This window comes from Garra rufa, chromosome 24 (genome assembly GCF_049309525.1).
Source record: "Garra rufa chromosome 24, GarRuf1.0, whole genome shotgun sequence".
NCBI classification, from domain to species: Eukaryota; Metazoa; Chordata; class Actinopteri; order Cypriniformes; family Cyprinidae; genus Garra; species Garra rufa.
This window is the reverse complement of record NC_133384.1, coordinates 36,058,260-36,081,045: the sequence shown is the minus strand read 5'-3', so window position 1 is coordinate 36,081,045 and position 22,786 is coordinate 36,058,260. Positions and strand designations below refer to the sequence as shown.

The following is a 22,786-nucleotide window of genomic DNA, read 5'->3' as shown; positions in this document are numbered from 1 at the left end:
ACTTTTGTGTATTTGAACGCTTTCCAACAATGACTGTATGATTTTGAGGTCGATCTTTTCACACTGAGGACAACTGAGGGACTCATATGCAACTGTTACAAAAGGTTCAAACGCTCACTGATGCTCCAGAAATAAAGAAAATGCATTAAGAACGAGGGGGTGAAAACTTTTGAACAAAATGAAGATGTGTGCATTTTTCTTATTTTGCCTAAATATCATATTTTTTTTAATTTGGTACTGCCCTTCAGAAGCTACAGAAGATACTTACATGTTTCCCAGAAGACAAAATAAGTTAAATTTACCCTGATCTCCAAATTCAAAAAGTTTTCTCTTAAATGCATTGTTTTTGTTAGTAAATTTTTGTTTTAAACTTAACTATTTATTTATTGATTGTTATTTGTTATTTATTATTTATTATTTATTAAATGTATTTAATTTTTAATAAGGACCCATCTGTTGACATTCTAGTTGACCAATTTAGCAGTTAATTTGTACTATAGTTTTTTTTTTTTTGCAGAGCACAAATTCCTAACTATTTATTGAATATGAGTTTATATATAAAAAAAATTGTGTTAGCTAAAATATTTAACTAATGTTTACAAATGGAACCTGTGTTACTGATATATTTAGTGGATTCAAGCAAATAATTATGAATATGTGACCCTAGACCACAAAAGAAGGCATACGTGTCAATTATGTCAATAAATAAGCTTTCAATTGATGTATGGTTTGTTAGGATAGGACAATATTTGGCTGAGATACAACTATTTGAAAATGTGATGGTGCAAAAAATCTGAATATTGAGAACATTGCCTTTAAAGTTGTTCAAATTAAGTTGTTAGCAATGCATATAACTAATCAAAAATTAAGTTTTACTCTATTTACGGTACGAAATTTGCAAAATATGTTCATTGAACATGATCTTTACTTAATATCCAAATTATTTTTGACATAAAAGAAAAATCTATCATTTTCACCCATACAGCCTATTTGAAAATCAGGAATCTGAGGATGGAAAAAAATCAAAATATTGAGAAAATCACCTTTAAAGTTTTCCAAATTAGGTTCTTAACAATGCATATTACTAATCAAAAATTACATTTTGATATATTTACAGTAGGAATTTTACAAAAAGTCTTCATGGAACATGATCTTTACTTAATTTCCTAATGATTTTTGGCATAAAAGAAAAATCAAAAATTTTGACCCATGCAATGTCTTTTTGGCTATTGCTACAAACATACCCCAGCGACTTAAGACTGGTTTTGTGGTCCAGGGTCACATTTTGTCCAGAGGACAGTGCTGACAGCATCTCTGTCTACTCCTTGTAAATTATCTGATTTAATTACTCTTTCAGGGCCGAATCCAAAATGACTCAACAGATTCCAGACCCTCATCCTCTGATTCCACGCAAATACTCCAGCACGTCATGTTCGTCTCCGCCGAGCGCCGCACGGCGCCTCTACAGAAACCTGTCTGGAAAGTTCCGCACGGCCAACCTGGCTCTGGATGATACAGCGCTCCCAAGCCAGTCTGACAAGGACCATTCGCACAAAACCACCATGGTGAGATGCAAACACTTCGACATGATTTATACAATAACAGAAACTAAAATAGTCTTGCATGACTATTGAATTTTGTCTTGTTCAGCTTGTTCTGGCTAAGAAGTGGCCACTCACATATGACTGACATATAAAGCAACCAATCTCATATAATATGCAAGAGAAAATAATAGCTGAATTTATAAAAATTACCCTGTTCAAAAGTTTTCATACACTTGATTCTTAATACTGTGCTGTTACCTGAATGAACCACAGCAGTTTTTTTGTTTAGTGATAGTTGTTCATGAGTCCCTTGTTTGTCATGAACAGTTAAACTGTCCTTCAGGTCCCACAAATTCTTTGGCTTTTCAGCATTTTTGTGTATTTGAACCTTTTCCAAAAATGACTGTGTGATTTTGAGATCCATCTTTTCAAACTGAGGACAACTGAGGGACTCATATGCAACTATTACAGAAGGGTCAAACGCTCACTGATGCTTCAGAAGGAAAAACGATGCATTAAGAGCTGGGGGTGAAAACTTTTAAACAAAATGAAGATTTCTTACTTTGCCTAAATATCTTTTTTTTTATTTATTTAGTACTGCCCTTCAGAAGCCACAGAAGATACATGTTTTTAATTGTTACTATATTTTTTCTTTGTTAATGTTAATTAACTATCTTTGTTAACTTTGTAAAATTTTAATTTTAATAATGATAACAAAATATTACTGTATGTTGAAATTAACATTAACTTGGATTAATAAATGTCTTTTTTATATAAATTATTTTTAGTTGTTAGTTTGTGCTAGCTAAAATAATTAACTAATTTTAGCAAATAGAACCTGTGTTACTGATATTTCTAGTGGAAGTAAGCAAAAAATTATGAATATGTGACCCTGGACCACAAAATCTTCAAATTCAAAACGTTTTCACCCCTTGGCTCTTAATGCATCGTGTTTCCTTCTGAAGCATCAGTGAGCATTTGAACCTTCTGTAATAGTTGCATATGAGCCCCTCAGTTGTCCTCAGTGTGAAAAGATGGATCTCAAAATCATACAGTCATTGTTGGAAAGGGTTCAAATACACAAAAATGCTGAAAAACTAAAGAATTTATGAGACCTGAAGGACTTTTCTTAAGAACAGCAGGCAGTTTAAGGGACTCATGAACAACTATCACTAAAAAAAACACAGCTGTGGATCATTCAGGTAACAACCCAGTATTAAGAATCAAGTGTATGAAAACTTTTGGTCATTTTAATAATTTAAATATATGCAATCATCTTTTATGTGAAATATCTTATTCAGGTCAGTACTAAATAAAAAATAACATGCATTTTGTACGATCCCTCTTATTTTAATAAAATAAGTAACACTTTGCAGATTCTGCAAGGTGTGTGTACATTTTTGACCTCAACTGTATCTATGCATGCATGTTTAGTTCCAGGGAAACGAGGCTCTGTTTGAAGCCGTGGAGCATCAGGAGCTGGACGTTGTGGAGTCTCTGTTGAACACCTTCAGTCTGGAGGAGCTGGACTTGAACACGCCCAACAGCGAAGGACTTCTGCCGCTCGACATCGCCATCATGACCAACAACGTCCCCATGGCCAAACTTCTGCTGAGAGCCGGGGCCAAAGAGAGTCCCCACTGTGAGTACACGCTCCCTGTGATCAAACGCATGCAGCACGAGCCCCACTTTATGAATCATAAACCATACATCTACAGATGTTTGCCACATGCTATACATTACAATAAAGCAGTAGTGGCTCATTGCTTCAATCAAACGGCGGCAGCAGCAATTTGATATGGTATGCAACACCAGTGATCAAAACATAGTGTCAGTTTTTCCGCCACTTTATATAGTTATCATTATTTCTACTGTAGTATGTATGGGAATGTCCAGGTCATATTCCAACCTAAAATAAAATATTATATTTAATATGTAAAAATATTATATTATATTATATTATATTATATTATATTATATTATATTATATTATATTATATTATATTATATTATATTATATTATATTATATTTATTATATATGTAATTTATTCCTGGGATTTCAAAGCTGAATTTTTAGCATCATTACTCCAGTCACATGATCCTTCAGAAATCATTCTAATACTCTGATTTGCTGCTTTAAAAACATTTATTATTATTATTATTATTATTATTATTGTTATTATGTTGAAAACATAGAATTTTCATAGAATTTTTTCAGGGCTCTTTGATAAATGGAAAGTTCAGAGGAACAGCATTAATCTGAAATATAAATTTTTGATTTTGATGTATTGATTTCTATCATTTCTATCCCCCACAAAAAAATTATACAAGACTCCAAGTTTTTAAATAGTATAATGTTTAATGTTACAAAAGCATTTATTTCAGATAAATGCTGATCTTTGGATCTTTCTATTCATCAAAGAATCCTGAAAAAATACACTCAAGTGTTTTCAATATTAATAATAATAATAATAAACATTTCTTCAACAGCAAATCAGCATATTAGACTGATTACTGAAGAATCATGTGACACTGAAGACTGGAGTAATGATGCTGAAAATTTTGCTTTAATCACAGGAATAAAATAAATGTTTAAATATATTTAAATAGAAAACAGTTATTTTAAATAGTAAAAATATTTCAGCATTTTACTGTTTTTGCTATATTTTGGATCAAATAAATGCAGGCTTGATGAGCAGTCTTTAAAAAACATAACAAATCTTACTGTTCAAAAACTTTTGACTGGTAGTGTATATATATTTTTTTACATTGCAGTAATGCAATTTTAGGAAAAAGTTTCATAAACATGTAAAAATCTGAATGATCCTGAAAAAACAAGTTCATTTTGGAGCGAAATATGATATAAATATTAAATTAGAAAATATTAAATAAAACCTTAAATATGAAGCATTTCTTGAAATTCAAAATTCATATATTGTAACTAAAAAGTAATACAACTATAATAATTTGAATCCATTTGCTTATTAACTATTTTACAGTGGTGAACATAATTTATTCATAATTCAGTTACAGTACATATTTAAAATCTATACATTTTTACTAAAGTATAACTTTACACAAGTAAAATGTAGTTTGTACATCAGTAATATGATTGGGAAAACGTTATTGTACACAATATAGAAAAAAGGAGAAATTGTGCCCATTTTATTCAAAGAAAAAAAAAGGCATCTTTTACTTTCTTGTCATTCTAAAAAAAAAACTGTGTTCTGGGATAAAAAATAAAAACTCAGGCATTTGTTTAATGTGTTTTTTTTTAATTCTCTAGTTCTAAGTCTTGAAGGCAGAGCCGCTCACCTGGCCTCACTGGTGCAAGAGGCGGAGCATCGAATAGCAGAGCTGGTTGCCCAGGTGACGGGGGAGGAGCCTGGGGAGAGGGAGGAGTCAAACAGAGAGAGACAGCTGAAAACCTGGGAATGGAAGCTTCGCCTCTACAAGCGCATGCAGACGGGATACACACACGCCAGTACGTGACACACATACAAACACACCTGAGGTTACAGCACCCATGTGTGACACTAAATGTGTCTTTGTGTTGATTTCAGGTCCTCCCGAGCCTCCCAGCGTCGTTCATCTGTCCGTCAGCAGTTGCACCAGTCTCAGAGTTTACTTCCAAGAACCTCTCTGTCACAACTCTGCTGTTATTACCAAATATCGTGGTGAGCAACCCCTGTTTTAAGGCATATTTAGCAGGGTTCCGACAAGGTGCTTAAAGTGCTTGAATTTGACTTTTTAAATTTAAGGCCTTGAAAAAATAGCAATATTCCAGAAGAGGTACTTGAAAAGTGCTTGAATTATTGAAAAACAATGTATCTATGAAATAAGTGTTTAATTTTTTCACACAAAATTCATGCAGTTCAAAAAACATAAATTTTTTTTCCGCTTATTTCAGTTAATGTTATAAAACTAGTGAGCTAAGCAAGTAGTAGTGCTGACAGTGTCGTGTAAACATGGCTGAAGACGCAAAAAGAGGAACAGATGAACCGGATCAATTGAGTGAGTCATTTACGCTCCGATTGATTCAAACTCATGACTACGATCATTCATTTTAAGCGATTCCATAGCAAAAACCAGATCAAATTAAAAGAGCCAATCATTTTAGATTTTTGACATCGCTTGAAATGATTTTAAAAAGCACTTATAGTGATGGGTAAAACGTCAAATCAAATCATTGAAACCAATTCATCACAAAATTATTCATTGTTTCGAAACGCTCCAATCAGATCAGGTATTGCAAATCGTTTTTTCAGAGAGGGACTATCGCATATCGCTAATCATTTTGTTTAGATTGGAACTTCTCGTATCTTGAATCATTTGATATAGATTGGGACTTTGCATATCGCAAATCATTGTATTTAGATCGAAATGGGTTCGTGAATTATTTGATTCAAATCAAATAATTTGCAATACGCAAAGTTCCGATCTAAGTCAAATGATTCACGATTTGAAGTCCCGATCTAAGTCAAATGATTTGCGAATCATTATTCAGATCAGAACTTCAGAGCATGGATTGCAAGTCATTTTATTTAGATTAGAACTTTGGAGCAAGTTCGCAAATCTTTTGCTTTAGATCGGAACTTTGGAGCGGGTGGTGAATCACTTGATTCAGATCGGGACTTCGTGTATCTAATATTTTATTCAGATCAAAATGGATTTGTGCATCATTTTGTGAATTGAATGATGCGCAAAGCGTTCTAAGTTAAATGATTCACACGTAAACCGCTCTGAAATCCTGATCTGGAACAAATGATTCGCCATAGATGCGCCAAAGTCTTGAACTGAATCAAATGATTCATGAACCCACACCGAAGTCTCGATCTGAATCTAATGATTCACCACCCGTGCTCCAAAGTTCCGATCTGAATAATGATTTGCAAATCATTTGACTTTGAAGCCCCGATTCAGATCAAAACGGGTTTGTGAATCATTCCGTTCACAAATAATTTGCAAATAATTATTCAGATCAGAACTTTGGAGCGCAGGTGGCGAATCATTTGATTTAGTTCAAGACTTCTGTGCATCTATGGCGAATCATTCGTTCCAGATCAGGATTTCGGAGTGGTTTCATGAGTCTTTTTATCTGATTTTTATTCTTAAACATTAGAAAACATTGAACAATTATGGCCGTTCAGTTAAAAACAAAAAAGGAGACAAAGAAAGTATACACAAATGCAAATCCCTTAAGAAAATGAATCATGGTTTTACTATAGTAAAATTGTAGTGTACTTTGTAATACTTTAGTTGTAATACTTTGCATGTGCTTCACTTTATTTTTGCTATTTTGTTTTATTAGTATATTTTTATTTATCTATTTCTCTTTTTTTTTAGAATTTGAAAGAGAAGACTTTGTTTGATAAGTGAGAACTCTGATTGAAGTCCTTAAAAATCCAAAAAGTAGTGCTTGAAGTCCTTGAAAGTTCTCAAATTTCATTTTACAGTATCTGTACGAACCCTGATTTAGAATGTACCACTAAAACACATGAACACATACAACTGACTAGTCAACTAGCTGGTGCCATGACAGGTTACCATATAAAACAAACAGCACACAAATACACCAGGACACAACTTGTTTCACCATATAGCACAGTTGAAGCCACATAATGAGTGACTAGTTAACACAGAGTGGCATGGTTGTAGAACTAGTTGACTAATCTCTGTTTGTGCATCTGTTGAATGACTGCTTGCTTGTGTGTGTCTCAGTGAGCTGGAGCAGCGTTCCTTCATTTACTCCATTACTGGGTGAGACGGTCATTGAAGACGTGACTCAGCTCCACTATGACATCACTGGACTTCCAGCGGTTAGTATGTGGAGTAAAACATACCGCAAACAATATTACCACAGCTGTACAGCTAAAAAAAAAAAATAAAAAGCACCAGAAAGATTCATAACATACAACTTGTGCACTGTATTTCAGGTTTTCTGAAGCCGTATGATAGCTTTGTGTGAGAAACGGCCCTGATATTAAAGTTGTTTGTGAATCACTTTGACCCAGAAATTTATTTTTAGTTTTATGAACGAACGTTTTATGAATGACAGAGCAGACGTTTCATGAAAGCAGTGGTTCTCAACTACCAGAGAGTCTCAGCAAACTTCCAAGGGGTCCTCAAGATGACTTAAAATGATTTAAAATAAGACAAAACAAGCATTAAAATAAGCTAAAAAAAAATCAAATGTGATTTCTAGATCTGGAAAAGTCATGTAAAGTAATACAACCATAACGTCATTGGTATTTATATAATATATATACATTTTGCTTAAAACATTTCTTTTAATGTCCAACAGAAGAAATAAGGTCAGTGACATGAGTTAAGATGTTAGATATTAAGATATTAGATATCATTGGTTAATATTCATTTTCCTTTTTTGTTTATGTCAGGAAGAAAGAAATGGAAAACATTTTGAAGAAATATTATAAAAGCAAACTTTTAGTATAAAAGTTATATAAAAGTTTATAATATTAGTATACTATTATTTTTTAAGTTTTAGAAATGTTGCATTATTTTGACATTTTTCGTTTTTTTTTTTTTTTTTTCATATTTCTAGTTAGGTAAATTAGATTCATTTTTATTCAACCTAAACATTATTTTAACTATAACAGCAGCAGTGCACAAAAAAACAGTACAAAAAATACTGTTTAATTGTTTTAATTAGTTTTGTAAGAACAACAACATTGAACAAAGAAGACAAAAAAAACTAATATACTTGAAAAAGTAAGATGATATTGCAAATAACATAAATGCCTAAGTAATGTAAAATAAAGCAAGATATAAACTGTACAAAAATCATAGTATCACAATCTTTAAATGCTACTGAAACAAAAATGTTTTTTGAATTATACTTCACATTTTCAGTGGAAGGTTGTGTTAAAGTAGAAGTTCACTTCCAGAATGAAAATTTCCTTTAAATTTACTCACCCCTGTGTCATCCAAGATGTTCATGTCTTTCTTTCTTCAGTCGAAAAGAAATGAAGGTTTTGTGAGGAAAACTTTTTAGGATTTTTCTCCATTTATTGGACTTCAATGGTGGCAAACAGTTTGAAAGTCCAAATTGCAGTTTCTATTGCAGCTTCAATGGGCTCTACACGATCCCAGTCTAGGAAAAAGGGTCTTATCTAGCAAGAAATTGGTTATTTTCTTAAAAAAAAATATTAATGTCCTTTTTAACCACAAATGCTTGTCTTGCACTTGCTTGACACGTTACGTAATCATGCATGCGTGACGTAGGTGGAAACCCAGTGTTTACAAACCGAATTTGTAAATAAAGTCAAACGCCCTTTACAAAAACAAGGTAAAACAATGATGTCGGATGATTTTGCAGTTGGCGGAGAAAATGAGATGGAGTTTTTCGCACTACCCTACTTTTTTGAACCAAAGTACACCGAAAAAACTAACCATGCTTGACTTTTCCCAACATAATTACATAACATGTGAAGATGCGCATTTGCATGGCACAGCTAGTGCAAGACGAGCATTTGTGGTTAAAAAGTGTATAAATTTGTATTTTTTTTTTTTAAGAAAGTGACCAATCGTTTTGCTAGATAAGGCCCTTATTTCTTGTCTGGGATCATGTAGAGCCCGTTGAAGCCTCATTGAAACTGCAATTTGGACCTTCAACCCACCATTTAAGTCCACCGTATGGAGAAAAATCCTGGAATTTTTTCCTCAAGAAAGACTGAAGAAAGAAAGACATGAATATGAGTAAATTATCAGGAAATGTTCATTTTGAAAGTGAACTTCTCCTTCAAACACATCATAAGTCACAGATCTGTCTCTCGTTCCAGGGCACATGCTGTTATGTCCAGGTATCAGCATATAACATGAAGGGATGGAGTTCACCTCAGATATCTGAACCTGCTAGTGCTACAGTCTCAAGTGAGTACACACACACACAAACACAATCAACAACAAACAAGACAGAAGTTAGTCATGTTTTGCTCTCTAAGAAATCTGCATTGCATATTGTGTATGTGATTGTGTATCTGTGTCTGGCTTTATTTGTGTCATATGTGTGTCCTTATTTTTATGTTCTTGAGGACAAACCCTCCTTTTCTCCCACAGATTTTAGGGCTCTTTTACGTCGAGTGTGTGTGTGTGTTTTGAGCATGCTAATTTAAATGTGTGTGTTTGTGTTTTCCATTCCGACTCCCTCTGGAAATATTTGCATGTCTGTGAGAAGTTGTAAAGTCGCAGACAGAACGGCTCTTATACACCAACTCAAACACACATACACACACACACACACACACACACACACACACACACACACACACACACACACACACACACACACTCACTCTCACACACACACACTTGTTGTTTCCCTCTGCAATTCACGCTCACATACACACGCCGCTTTACGGGCGTACGCAGAAATGATTTTAACTCAATTTATCTTATTTACATCATGTTTGCGTCCTTTTTTCCGCTCACTCTATCTCTTTCGTAACACACACGTGCGCGCACACACACACACGCTCTTGGTGAGGTTAGCCGGCTGAAGAGAGGGTCTGTGTTGGACATTCCCGGAATAGAGCGTCCATGTTTTCCCTGCTTCCTCAGGAACCAGCCTGCAACCAACACACCGTCAGAACATCATCCTGTTTACCGTGCTGAGAGTGTGTGTCTGATGCAGGGATATAAGCCCAATTTTTAATGACTTACTACCAGATTAGCATGCAAACATTACATAATCGCATAGTTTTTGTTTGGTAGTAAACATTCACTGCCAAAAGAAATGTCCTGGCAACCTTCTTCAACACCCTAACATCCAGCCAAAACACCCTAGAAACAACCTTGAACACCTTAGTAACACATTGGCAACCACATTGAACACACTAGCTATACTCTAGATGCTCCTAGTAATGGCCTTAATAGCCACTGCCAAAAGGGTGTTCTCTTAACACCCTAGCAACTACCCGAGCACCTTAGCAACAAACTAGAACACCCTAGTAATGCCTTAGGAACCACCCACAACACAGTAGCAACTACCAATGAATGCCATGGAATCCTCCTTCAACACTTTAGCAACTGGCCAGAACACCGTAGTTAAGCAAACACCAATAAATGCCCTGGCAACCTTCTTCAACACCCTGACAACAGTCTAGAACACCCTGGTAAAGCCTTAGCAATGACTTTGTAACCACCCCAAACACCATAACAGTCATTAAACAGTGCCATGACAACCTCCTTCAACACTCTAGAAAACCACCCAAGCACCCTAGCTAGAAACAATCAAGAACACCCTAGTAACGCCTTAGCAACCACCCACGACACAAAAGCAACCACCAATAAATGCTCAGGCAACCCCCATCAGTCCCCTAGAAAATCACCCAAGCATCCAAGCAACATTCTAGAACACCATAGTGAAAACGTAGCAACTACACAGAACACCCTAGTAACATCTTAGTCACCACAATGGATATCATAGCAACCGCCAAACAGAAAAAAACATTTACCATAAGAAATCACCTAGCAACCACCAATAACAACCGTAGTAATGCCTGAACTATCATTGTTTAAGTAGAATACCATAGCAACCACCTAGCAGTGCCCTGGAAACCACCCACAACACCCCAGAAACTGCATAACAACACCTTAGTTTTGTGCAAATAACATATTAGCAACCACTCACTACACAGTAGCAACTACCAATAAATGCCCTGGAAACCTCCTTCAACACTTTAGCAACTGGCCAGAACACATTGGTTAAGACTTTGTAAACACCCATAACACCGTAGCAAACACTAATAAATGCCCTGGCAACCTTCTTCAACACCCTGACAACAAACTAGAACACCCGGGTAAAGCCTTGGCAACGACTTTGTAACCACCCCAAACACCATAACAGTCATTAAACATTAAACATTAGCATCGTTCTAGCAATTTTTGCATAGGCAAACACCAGTTACAATAAGAAATACCAACCAAACACCCAGAACAATAAAACAACCACCAAGCAATGCCCTGGAAACCACCCACAACACCATAGCAATCGCATAGCAACACCTTTCACAGCTTTTACATGTGAAAAAAACATTTACCATAAGAAATCACCTAGCAACCACCGATAACACCATAGTAATGCCTGAACAACCACCCACAACACCATAGCAACCATCTAACAATTCCCTGGAAACCACCCACAACATCCTATCAACTGCATAGCAACACCCTAGCATTGTGCTGGCAACTTTTGCATGGGCAAACACCAGTTACCATAGGAAATTACCTTGCAACCACCCACAACACCATAGCAACCATCTAACAATTCCCTGGAAACCACCCACAACACCCTAGCAAATGCATAGCAACACCTTAGCCTTGTGCTGGCAACTTTTGCATGGGCAAACACCAGTTACCATAGGAAATTACCTTGCAACTACCCATAACACCATAGCAACCATCTAACAATTCCCTGGAAACCATCCACAACACCCTGTCAACTGCATAGCAACACCCTAGCATTGTGCTGGCAACTTTTGCATGGGCAAACACCAGTTACCATAGGAAATTACCTTGCAACCACCCACAACACCATAGCAACCATCTAACAATGCCCTGGAAACCACCCACAACACCCTAGCAACTGCATAACAACACCTTAGCATTGTGCTGGCAATTTATGCATGGATAAACACCATTTAACGTAGGAAATAATCTAAGCAACCATCTAAGCAATCACCCAGAACACCAGAACAACCATCTAACAATGTCCTGGAAACCACCCAGAACACCCTAGCAACTGCATAGCAACACCTTAGCATTGTGCTGGCAATTTATGCATGGATAAACACCATTTAACGTAGGAAATCATCTAAGCAACCATCTAAGCAATCACCCAGAACACCAGAACAACAATCTAACAATGTCCTGGAAACCACCCAGAACACCCTAGCAACTGCATAGCAACACCTTAACATTGTGCTGGCAACTTTTACGTAGGGAAAAAGCTATTTACCAATGGAAATCACCTAGCAATTACTGAAAACACCTTAGTGATGCCTGAACAATCACCTGAAAGACCATAGCAACCACCTAGCAGCTGCATAGCAACACCTTAGCATTGTGCTGGCAATGTTTATATGGGCAAACATCATTTACAATTGGAAATCACCTAGTAACACCCACATCACTATAGCAACCACCTAGCAATTCCCTGGAAACCACCCACAACTCCCTAGCAACTGCATAGCAACACCTTAGCATTGTGCTGGCAACTTTTGCATAGGAAAACACCATTTACCATAGGAAATCACCTAGCAACCACCCAAATCAAAGGTCTTTTTTCCATGGCTTTGAAAGACCTTCAGATTTTTAATATGCATCTGTTGTTTTTACCCATGATACACTGGTTCTTATCTCTGTCTGTGTTTCTGTAGATTGGAGGGAGGTGGATGGGCTTCCGCCCCGCCAGCAGGGTCTGAAAGAGGCGTTAGAGCAGCTCCTGGGGCAAATTAAAGGGGCGCACCGTCACTGCGTCTGCCACGGTAAACACTCACTCGCACAGAACCTGAATGAAACCCTCCTCATTCACGCTGAGCCGCAGCCACAAACATTACAGCACTTTAAAACAAATGCTGAGTTAATATTTCAGAGGTCTCCAGGATTTTTTCACTGAGTTAAGGGGGATAAATTAGACTGGACTGTTGGGAGTTAAACAAACACATACTCTATGAAGAAATCACCTGTTTCCTGTCTCACTCCTGTTTCAACACTGCTCATTAAACTTTAATTAAACAAGAAAAGGGCCTAGAGACAGAGGCAGGCACCATCTTCACCCACTTTTTACTGCTGGCTGTAGCAAGTACTATTAATCATTATGCATCTGAACTCTTCTGCATGACTATCTGTACTGTATTTGACATGTCTGACCACTCTGTGTGTTTAGAACAATGCAAAGCCCCGTCAAACACCAGGAAACACTCTGTGTCTAAAAGTCTGAGGCATCTCTTCCAGCCCACCAGCAAATTTGTCAAAAATCTGAAAAGGTGAGAGAGAACAACATCAGAAAATAGCTGCTGCAATGTTGAATGCTCTCAACACACCATGTCTTGAATTATCTATGACTCCTCTCTTTCTTCCACTCTGTAGAGGCCTTTATCTGGCCTGTATATTTTATAAAGACGAAAATGTTCTGGTGACTCCTGAGGATCAGCTGCCCGTCGTTGAGGTGGACGACTCATACAGCTGTCACGCACAGGATTTACTCTGGTTCACAAAGGTGATAAATCTTTCTACATCTTTCTATAAAATATTGAAATACAGTTAAAGTCAAAAGTTTACATACACCTTGCAAAATCTGCAAAATCTTAATTATTTCCAACAATGCCTGTATGATTTTGAGATCCGTCTTTTCACACTGAGGACAACTGAGGGACTCATATGCAACTATTACAGAAGCTTCAAATGCTCACTGATGCTCCAGAAGGAAACATAATGCATTGTGAGATGGGAGGTAAAAACTTTTTCAATTTGAAGATCAGGGTAAATTTAACTTATTTTGTCTTCTGGGAAACATGTAAGTATGTTCTGGAGCATCAGTGAGCGTTTGAACCTTCTGTAATAGTTGCATATGAGTCCCTCAGTTGTCCTCAGTGTAAAAAGATAGATCTCACAATCATACAGTCATTGTTGGAAAGGGTTCAAATACAAAAAATGCTGAAAAACCAAAGAATTTGTGGGACCTGAAGGAGTTTTCTGAAGAACAGCAGGCAGTTTAACTTTTCAGGAAAAACACGGGACTCATGAACAACTATCACTAAACAAACAAACAAACAAAAAACACAGCTGTGGATTATTCAGGTAACAACACAGTATTTAGAACCAAGTGTATGTAAACTTTTAAAGAGGGTCATTTTTATAAACTCAACTATTATTTTCTCTTGTGGACTATATGTAAACATCTTTTATGTGAAATATCTTATTCAGGTAAGTACTAAATAAAAAATAACATGCATTTTATATATGTGTATATAATGTTTTTTTTTCTCAAACTTTTTTTTTATTTTAAAATGACATTAACAATTATACTTACATATGTTTATTTTTTTTATCTTTAAGTATATATATGTATTGTATTGTATTTAGCCCATTTTGGGGCATTTTTTACATTACTTGTTAATGGCATGCAAGGACATTTAACCCTAAAAATATAAGACAAGAGATTAATGTTACAATCCAATCAAATTAGAATCATTCTCTAAAAGGAATCACACGTACCATTTATATCAACATTTGAATATTAAAGGGATAGTTCACCCAAAAATGATAATTTGATGTTTATTTGCTTACCCCCAGGGCATCCAAGATGTAGGTAACTTTGTTTCCTCAGCAGAACACAAACGAAGATTTTTAACGAAAACTGGTGCAGTCTGTCATTCAAATAATGGCAGTCAATGGTTACCAAATCTTTAGAGGAAAGAAAAACATACACAGACAAATCCAAATTACACCCTGTGGCTCGTGACGATACACTGATGTCCTAAGACACGAGAGAAACTGAACAGTATTTATATAATTTTTTACCTTTGATACACAGCCACGTCCATCTCTCCTGAGCACGAGTTTAGCTTTCGGCTCGTGACATGTGAACGCGCTCTGGCGTAGTATACGCAAACGCCGGAAGCGATCTGTCGCATGTATACGACACTCATTGTTTACACAGTGCACAGACTGTGGGTATAGCGGCTATTCAAAATGGTAATTACTTGCACTTATCCTGATTGTTCAAACCGATTTAAAGCTAAAAGATTACATTTGCTTGCGCAAACTCATCCGGGACTTTTAACCGATTTCCCCTTACGGCGTTTGCGTATTCTACGCCAGAGCGCATACACGTCACGAGCCGGATGCTAAACTCGTGCTCAGGACAGATGGACATGGCTGTGTATGAAAGGTAAAAAATGATATAAATACTGTTCAGTTTCTCACAAAAAACGATCGTTTCATGTCTTAGGACATCAATGTATCGTCACAAGCCGCAGGGTGTAATTTGGATTTGTCTGTGCATGTTTTTGTTTACTTTTAAAGGTTTGGTGCCCATCCACCTCTATCATTTGGCTGGCAGACTGCACTGGTTTTTGTTAAAAATCTTTGTTTGTGTTCTGCTGAGGAAACAAAGTCACCTACATCTTGGATGCCCTGGGGGTAAGCAGATAAACATCAAATTTTCATTTTTGGGTGAACTATCCCTTTAAACATTGTCTGCATGCTAACGTGCGTTGACAGGTGTCACATCTGTGGGAGGAGCTCACCTGGATGCAGCAGTGCATCAGTCCTGCACACGCCTCAAGCTCCTGCACGCTTCAGACGCGCCTCAAACTGCTGCAGGCGGCTGCGCAGCTACAGGTGAATCATCATAACCAAACCCCATAATGATTTGCATCATTTAGTAAAGAATTTAACAATCAAACTTTTGTTATAATTGAGATTTATATACACTGCAATATATATCTTGAGGTAAAGTTTCTTTTTTGGTTCATTGTGCAGGCGCTCCTTGGCACGGTGGATCTGGGGCAGGTGTATTTTGAGCCCATCAAGGACAAGAACGGTAACGCGGTGTTGGTGCTGATGAAGGATATGAGTGCATGCGCGCCGCCAGAAGGCTTACGCTGGATTCCCGTCAGTAAATTCCAGCTGCAGCGCAGGTCTTCCTCTTCTTCTTCAGACGAGCCCAGTGCACTGGAGACACTTCTCACCACACTGCATGTGAGTGCTTTAAACACTAAAACACTCTGGATGAGTCACAGATACGGGAACTGATCCCTTTTAGCACCATGATCAAGGCAATACGAAAATAACAAAATTGTGAAATATTATTACAGTTTGAAATAACTTTTCTATGTGAATATATTGTAAAATGTAATTAGGGTCCAAGCAAGGCGTGAAGGCACCTGTTGTATCCGTTGGCGTTCCTATTCTTCTTCTTCTTCTTCTTCTTCTTCTTCTTCTTCTTCTTCTTCTTCTTCTTCTTCTTCTTCTTCTTCTTCTTCTTCTTCTTCTTCTTCTTCTTCTTCTTCTACTTTTGAGTCTATGGCAGACAATAGAACTGCTTGTGGGAAAGTTGTGTAATTTGGCACACAGATAGAGGACAGTCTCACCATTAACTGTAGCAAGTTTGGAGTCTCTAACTCTCTAGCGCCACCATTTGTCCAAAGTTGGATGTTAAAATGGATGTGAGGCTATATCTCCGAAATGGTTTGGCGTATTGAGACCAAACTTGGTGTGTGTTATAACAAGCATGGCCTGAGGCTACCTGCACAGTTTCGGTACAGTGCCACCTAGTGGTCAGGAGATATGAAAAATGGCTATTTTGTGAATGGTTTGGCCATAAATCATAAAACTTGTCTTTTTTATTCTGAGGAGCATGCTGAGTCAAAACCAATTTTCCAGTGTCAGCCATTTTGTATTTTGTCATAAAATGCTATATTTCACGAATGCTTTGGCGTATCATTGCGAAACTCGGTATCATGTCTTCTGACTTCGATACCATGCCCTGACAGTACTCAAAAAGTTTAGCGATAGCGCCACCTTGTGGTCAAAAGTTATAAAGTAATTTCAATAAATGCTAATATCATTTGATTACATTGACCTATTGTATTGTAGTGATCTCAATATATTCTTTGGGTCATGCCGAGAACAATGATACCAATTATGCCAAAATTGGTACTTGTTGTCTGCCGTTTTGATTAATGATAAAAACCTTATTTTTTGAACTTCTTCTAGACTGTTGGTGCAATTTTCACCAAATGTGACTCAGATCACCTTCAGACAATGCTGGCAAAAAGTTATGGATTTTGTGTCGATATATGAAACGGTTTTCGTTTAACACATCAACGAATTTGTTGGAAAGATGCCAAACTGCATCTGAGGCTGTATCTCTGCAAAGCTTTGACATATTTACACCAAACTTTATATGTGCCATTGTCACCTCACACTGAGCATGCCACATCAATTTGGTAACAGCGCCATCTATTAGTCAGAAGTAATACACCATTCATTAAACATTGATAATGAAATTTCCAAAAATGCTAATAACTTTTGTTTGCATTAGCCTATTATAACGGTCTTAAAACATTTCTTGGCTCATGCCAACAACATACATACCATTTATGCGATAGTTGGCTGAACTTCCTGTCATCCATTTTGATTATTTTAGAACCTACTTTTTCGAACTCCTCCTAGACAGCTTGTCCGATTTTCACCAAAATCGATTCAGATCATCTACAGACTGGTGTATCTCTGGAAAGCTTTGACATAATGACACCAAACTTTGTGTCTGGCATTGTCGCCTCACACAGAACACACCACATCGATTTGATAACAGCACCACCTGTTGGTCAAAAGTTATAATCTACTAAATCATATCAGTAGTGGTTACTTTTATGATTTTCACCCATTTTGACTAATATCATCTTAAAATGGTTTCAATTACTGATTGCTTCAGTTGCTCTGATGCTTGCTGCCTTGTTTGCATAGTGCTTGGCCCCGTAATTGATGCTTGCAGCTATATTTTATTTCTGTCACACAAAGCTGAATTTTTAGCATCATTACTCCAGTCTTTAGTGTCACATGATATGCTGATTTGCTGCTCAAGAAACATTTCTTATTATTATCAATGTTGAAAACAGCTGTGTTGCTTGTATAGTGTGACATTGAAGACTGGAGTTTGAATGCTGAAAATCCAGCTTTGATTACACAAATAAATTACATTTTACAATATATTCAAATAGAAAATGCTTATTTTAAATTGTAATAATATTTCACAATTTTACTGTTTTTTACTGTATTTCTGAGTGCATGAATGCACCCTCAGTGAGCAGAAGAGACTACAGTAAAAATATTAACAAATGTTTCAAGTACTGTATATTAGTGTACAAAACTAATTTTTTGCATAATAAGAAACGTAAATGCAGTCTAGCATGTCCAAACTTCTGAATTCAGACAGTCATTTTGTTGCCAAGATGCATCGTGCCTGGTTTGACGTCAAACACCGTTGACTTTCTAGTGTCTCGTTATTGACGTCAAGCCTGGCGTGACTCATTTTGATGCGGTGTATTCAGTTTCAGAAAGCAGTGTGAATCCAAAACAACTTTGGAGAGAAAATTACATAATTTTCATCTTTGGGTGAACAAATGCTTTACCTCAACAGGTTTCAGACTCTGAATCCGAAGCCTGAAAATAAGTGGAAAAAAAACAAAACATTTTGCGGCCGCTAGCTTCTGTATTCCTCGCTCTTGTTCCTGGAGTGCCGTGAATTGTGGGAGTATAACAGTAGCATTGTTCAGCTGATGATTTAGTCTGAGCGCTGTAAACACTTCACCCGCCGCTGATCGTGTGTTTGGAACGGCTCTGGCTCGGGAACATCAGCCTCTGTGTCAAAATGATGTTTTGTCTGAGTGGCTCAGATTTTCCCTGCGGTGAAGCTGTGTGTGTGTGTGTGTGTGTGTGTGTGTGTGTGTGTGTGTGTGTGTGTGTGTGGTGAAAGTGGTTCCACAGCTCAACAACCACATGGCTCCAGAGTCAGTCTCTCAGTCAAATAGTTTAGAAATGATAAACGTGGGTCAATTTCGGGGTATTGCAGGAAGTTCTTCGTACCTCTTTGTGTGGGTGGGTGTGTGTGTGTGTGTGTGTGTGTGGGTGTGTGGGTGTGTGTGTGTGTGTTTGGCCATTTTTCCATTCCATATCATTCAGACTCCACACAGAATGTTCCAGACACTGTATATCTTGTGTGATAAATTTGTCATATTTGCTATGAAAAGCCATATTTCACTTCAAAATTAAAACAAAAATAAATTATTTTCAATAAAGAAAAAAGCAGATTATAAAGACATTTTTTAAGGTGAACATTTAACTTTTTATTCAGGATTCTTTGATGATTCAAAGATGAGCATTTATTGAAAATAAAAAGCATTTGTAACATTATACACTATACCATTCAACTTTTGAGTCGGTATATTTTCTTGTTTAGTTTCTGGGAAAGAAATTATAGAAATTTATACTTTTATTTAACAAGGATGCTTTAAATTGATCAAAAGTGATGATAAAGACATTTATAGTGTTACAAAAGATTTCTATTTTAGATAAATGCTGTTCTTTTGTACTTTCTATTCATCAAAGAAACGTGAAAAAATTCTACTCAGCTGTTTTCTATATAGTAATAATAATAATAATAAATGTTTTTGAGCAGCAAATCAGAATATTAGAATGATTTCTGAAGGATCATGTGACTGCAGTAATGATGCTAAAAATTCAGCTTTGAAATCACAGGAGTAAATTACATTTTAAAATATATTTGAATTGAAAAAAGTTATTTTAAATAGTAAAAATATTTAAAAAAAATATATATATATATATATACAATTTATTTAATTATTTATTTTTTTTCCCTTATATATAATTGTAATGAAAAAAATAATGTCACAACGCAAAGTAATCTTAAAATGGAAAAAATAATAAATTACACTTACAAATTACAAATTATTATTATTTTTATGATTTATATATCCTGATCAGTCCTGGTTTTTATTTTGCAGTAATGGCCATTTGGCTGTACATTTTCCTGCTTAATCAAAAAATATATACTTTGACGTACAGAAAAAAGTAAAAAATGCTGATATGAGTTGAGATTATTTTAGTTCCTTACAGAATACGAGCACAGTTTGTACAAAACACACTTTTCCCAGGCAAACAGTCAGTTATTCACATATTCAGAAATATTTTACCATGAACAACCGATCAGAATTAAGTATTCCAGAGTAGCAGTAATAACACGTCATGTTTATTTCACTTGTCTTGGGATGAATTTGGACGTATTCTTGACAGGTTTCATGAGATTGACGTTTTCTAATGAGCTGTTGGTGTGCAGGAGAAGTTGGCGTATCACCGGCGCAGCAGGAAGTGTCTGTCTCCGGGTCTGTATCTGGGTTATCTGAAGCTTTACACCTCAGTGGACCAGATCAGGATGCTGGTGTCACACAAACACCCAAACGTGCTGTGCCACACCAAAATACGAGACAACGGTCACGTCTCCAGGTATGACGCGTTTATACATGTTATGCATGCCAATGTCTTTATACATGTGTTTAATTAGGGGCCAAGCACCAAAGGCCATAGAACCGCTTGCGAGAAAGTTGTGAAATTTGGCACACTGATATCGGACAGTCTCATCATTAACCATAGCAAATTTGGAGTCTCTAACTCAAACTCTCTAGCGCCACCACTTATCCAAAATTTCACTCATGTTTATGCTAATAACTTTTGAACCGTAAGGCACAGAATCAAAATTTGAATTCAAATGAAGTCCAAATTGAAAAAATCGTAAGGTTTATTTTTTTCTATTTTTAATAGTTCATTGAACCTACTTTTTCAAACTCGTCCTAGACGGTTTGTCTGATTTTCACCAAAATTGGACCATGGAGGCAAAAAGTTATGGAATTCAAGTCGATTAGCCAAACCGTTCTCGAATAGTGCGCAAACAAATTCTACGAAAAGCATGCAAAAATAGATTTGAGGCTATATCTCCACAACGGTTTGTCATATTGAGACCAAACTTGGTGGGTGTTATAACAAGCATGACCTGAGGCTACCTGCACAGTTTCGGAACAGTGCCACCTAGTGGTCAGGAGATACCACTAGCTTATAACTTCTGAATGGTTTCGGTGCATTATGCCAAGTCGAATGATACCCTATTTTCCCATGTCAGCCATTTTGGGCGTCGGCCATTTTGAATTTGTAGTAAAATTCTATATTTTACGAACGCATTGACATATTGTTACAAAACTCGGTATGGGTCATCAGCAGGATGCCCGGAAGGAATCTGAGAAGTTTCGAGCCAGTGCCATCTAGTGGTAAAATCAAATATACACATGCTTATAACTTTGAGTGGGTCGACTTATTTTCTCGGGAGTCACTCCTGAATCCTTGCCGAGTCCAGCGATACCAAACATGCCAGGTTTTGCCTTATATTTGCCAATATCTTAGAAATCGTTACTCTGATCGTCACGAAAGCACCGTACGAAATTGCCGGATTAATGCAAATGCCCAATTGCCAAAATTTTGATAGTAAGTGGCAAAAAAATTCAAAGAAAGTCAGCCATCTGTCATTTTTTCTCTACTCATATATAAAAATGTCTATAACTCCAAAACAAAATTAGATATTTTCACCAAATTTGACACACATATGAACACACTCTAAGGACACATAAAAAATTTGGTGGGATTGTGCCTCTTGGTGGCGCTATAATTAAACAAAACATGAAATTGCCATTGACTTGAATAGAGTATTATGGTATAAAATGCTACATTTTACGAATGCATTAGTTACCATTGCAAAACTTTGTATATACCATCGAGACATGACCTGAAAGTAATTAAAACGTTTTGATACAGTGCCACCTTGTGGTCAAAAGTGATAACCAATTAAATTGTATTACTAGTGGTTGTTTTTATGAGTTTTGTTTATTATATTATATTGACTAAATTTACTTTAAAATGGCTTCAATTCCCCTTTGCTGCACTTGTTCTGATGCTTCCCTTGCTTGGCCCCGTAATTGCTGCTTGCAGCTATATTTATTATATGTGTTTGTTTCGTAGGGAAGAATGGCAGTGGCTTCAGTCGCTGAGTTCGCTGGAGGACAGCGCGAAGGTGTGTGACGATGTCCAGAGTGCTCCACATCGCCTCCTACTGGACCTGCGGACCGCTGCTAAAGATTTACTTGCCTACATCAATATTCCCAACCACCAGGTGTGTGCATTCACACATCCACACATAGACACGCAATTAGTTTGATTGCACAAGCAAATTAATGTCGTTTTTGTGGGAATTTAGTAAATTAGGGCCAAACTGTATTAAATACACACATTTACATACATGACACAGATAATACACATGCCACTAGACTGTTTTGCATTTTCGTGTAGGATTAACAATTTTATTCACAAATTGCTCGTAAATTTCATAAATGGTTACATATATATATATAGAGAGAGAGAGAGATTTCTAGAGATGTTTGAACTAGTTTATTGTCATTAATGATAGATTTATTGCATCCTTTCTGTATAAAAATATTAATTTCTGCAAAAAAACCATATTGTACAGTAAATAGTATTTTACTGTCACTTTTTAATCCTTTTAAGATCCTTTTTAATTGAAAGTATTAATTTCTGCAAAAAACTGTCGTAATGTATCTTAAATAGTGTTTTACTGTCACTTGTGATAAAT

At 36.4% G+C, this 22,786-nt stretch overlaps 1 protein-coding gene across 1 annotated transcript in view; it reads left to right on the top strand.

Annotated features, from left to right (window-relative positions):
* ankfn1b (ankyrin repeat and fibronectin type III domain containing 1b) overlaps positions 1-22,786 on the top strand; it is a 109,341-nt gene that overhangs the window by 76,769 nt on the left and 9,786 nt on the right. The window contains exons 6-18 of the mRNA XM_073831082.1: positions 1,358-1,565; positions 2,979-3,186; positions 4,832-5,029; positions 5,109-5,222; positions 7,267-7,364; positions 9,348-9,438; positions 12,945-13,052; positions 13,454-13,553; positions 13,657-13,786; positions 15,793-15,912; positions 16,054-16,272; positions 20,432-20,598; positions 22,159-22,309. Of these exons, the coding sequence (XP_073687183.1) occupies positions 1,358-1,565; positions 2,979-3,186; positions 4,832-5,029; positions 5,109-5,222; positions 7,267-7,364; positions 9,348-9,438; positions 12,945-13,052; positions 13,454-13,553; positions 13,657-13,786; positions 15,793-15,912; positions 16,054-16,272; positions 20,432-20,598; positions 22,159-22,309 (1,912 nt within the window). The remainder of the gene's footprint in view (positions 1-1,357; positions 1,566-2,978; positions 3,187-4,831; positions 5,030-5,108; positions 5,223-7,266; positions 7,365-9,347; positions 9,439-12,944; positions 13,053-13,453; positions 13,554-13,656; positions 13,787-15,792; positions 15,913-16,053; positions 16,273-20,431; positions 20,599-22,158; positions 22,310-22,786) is intronic.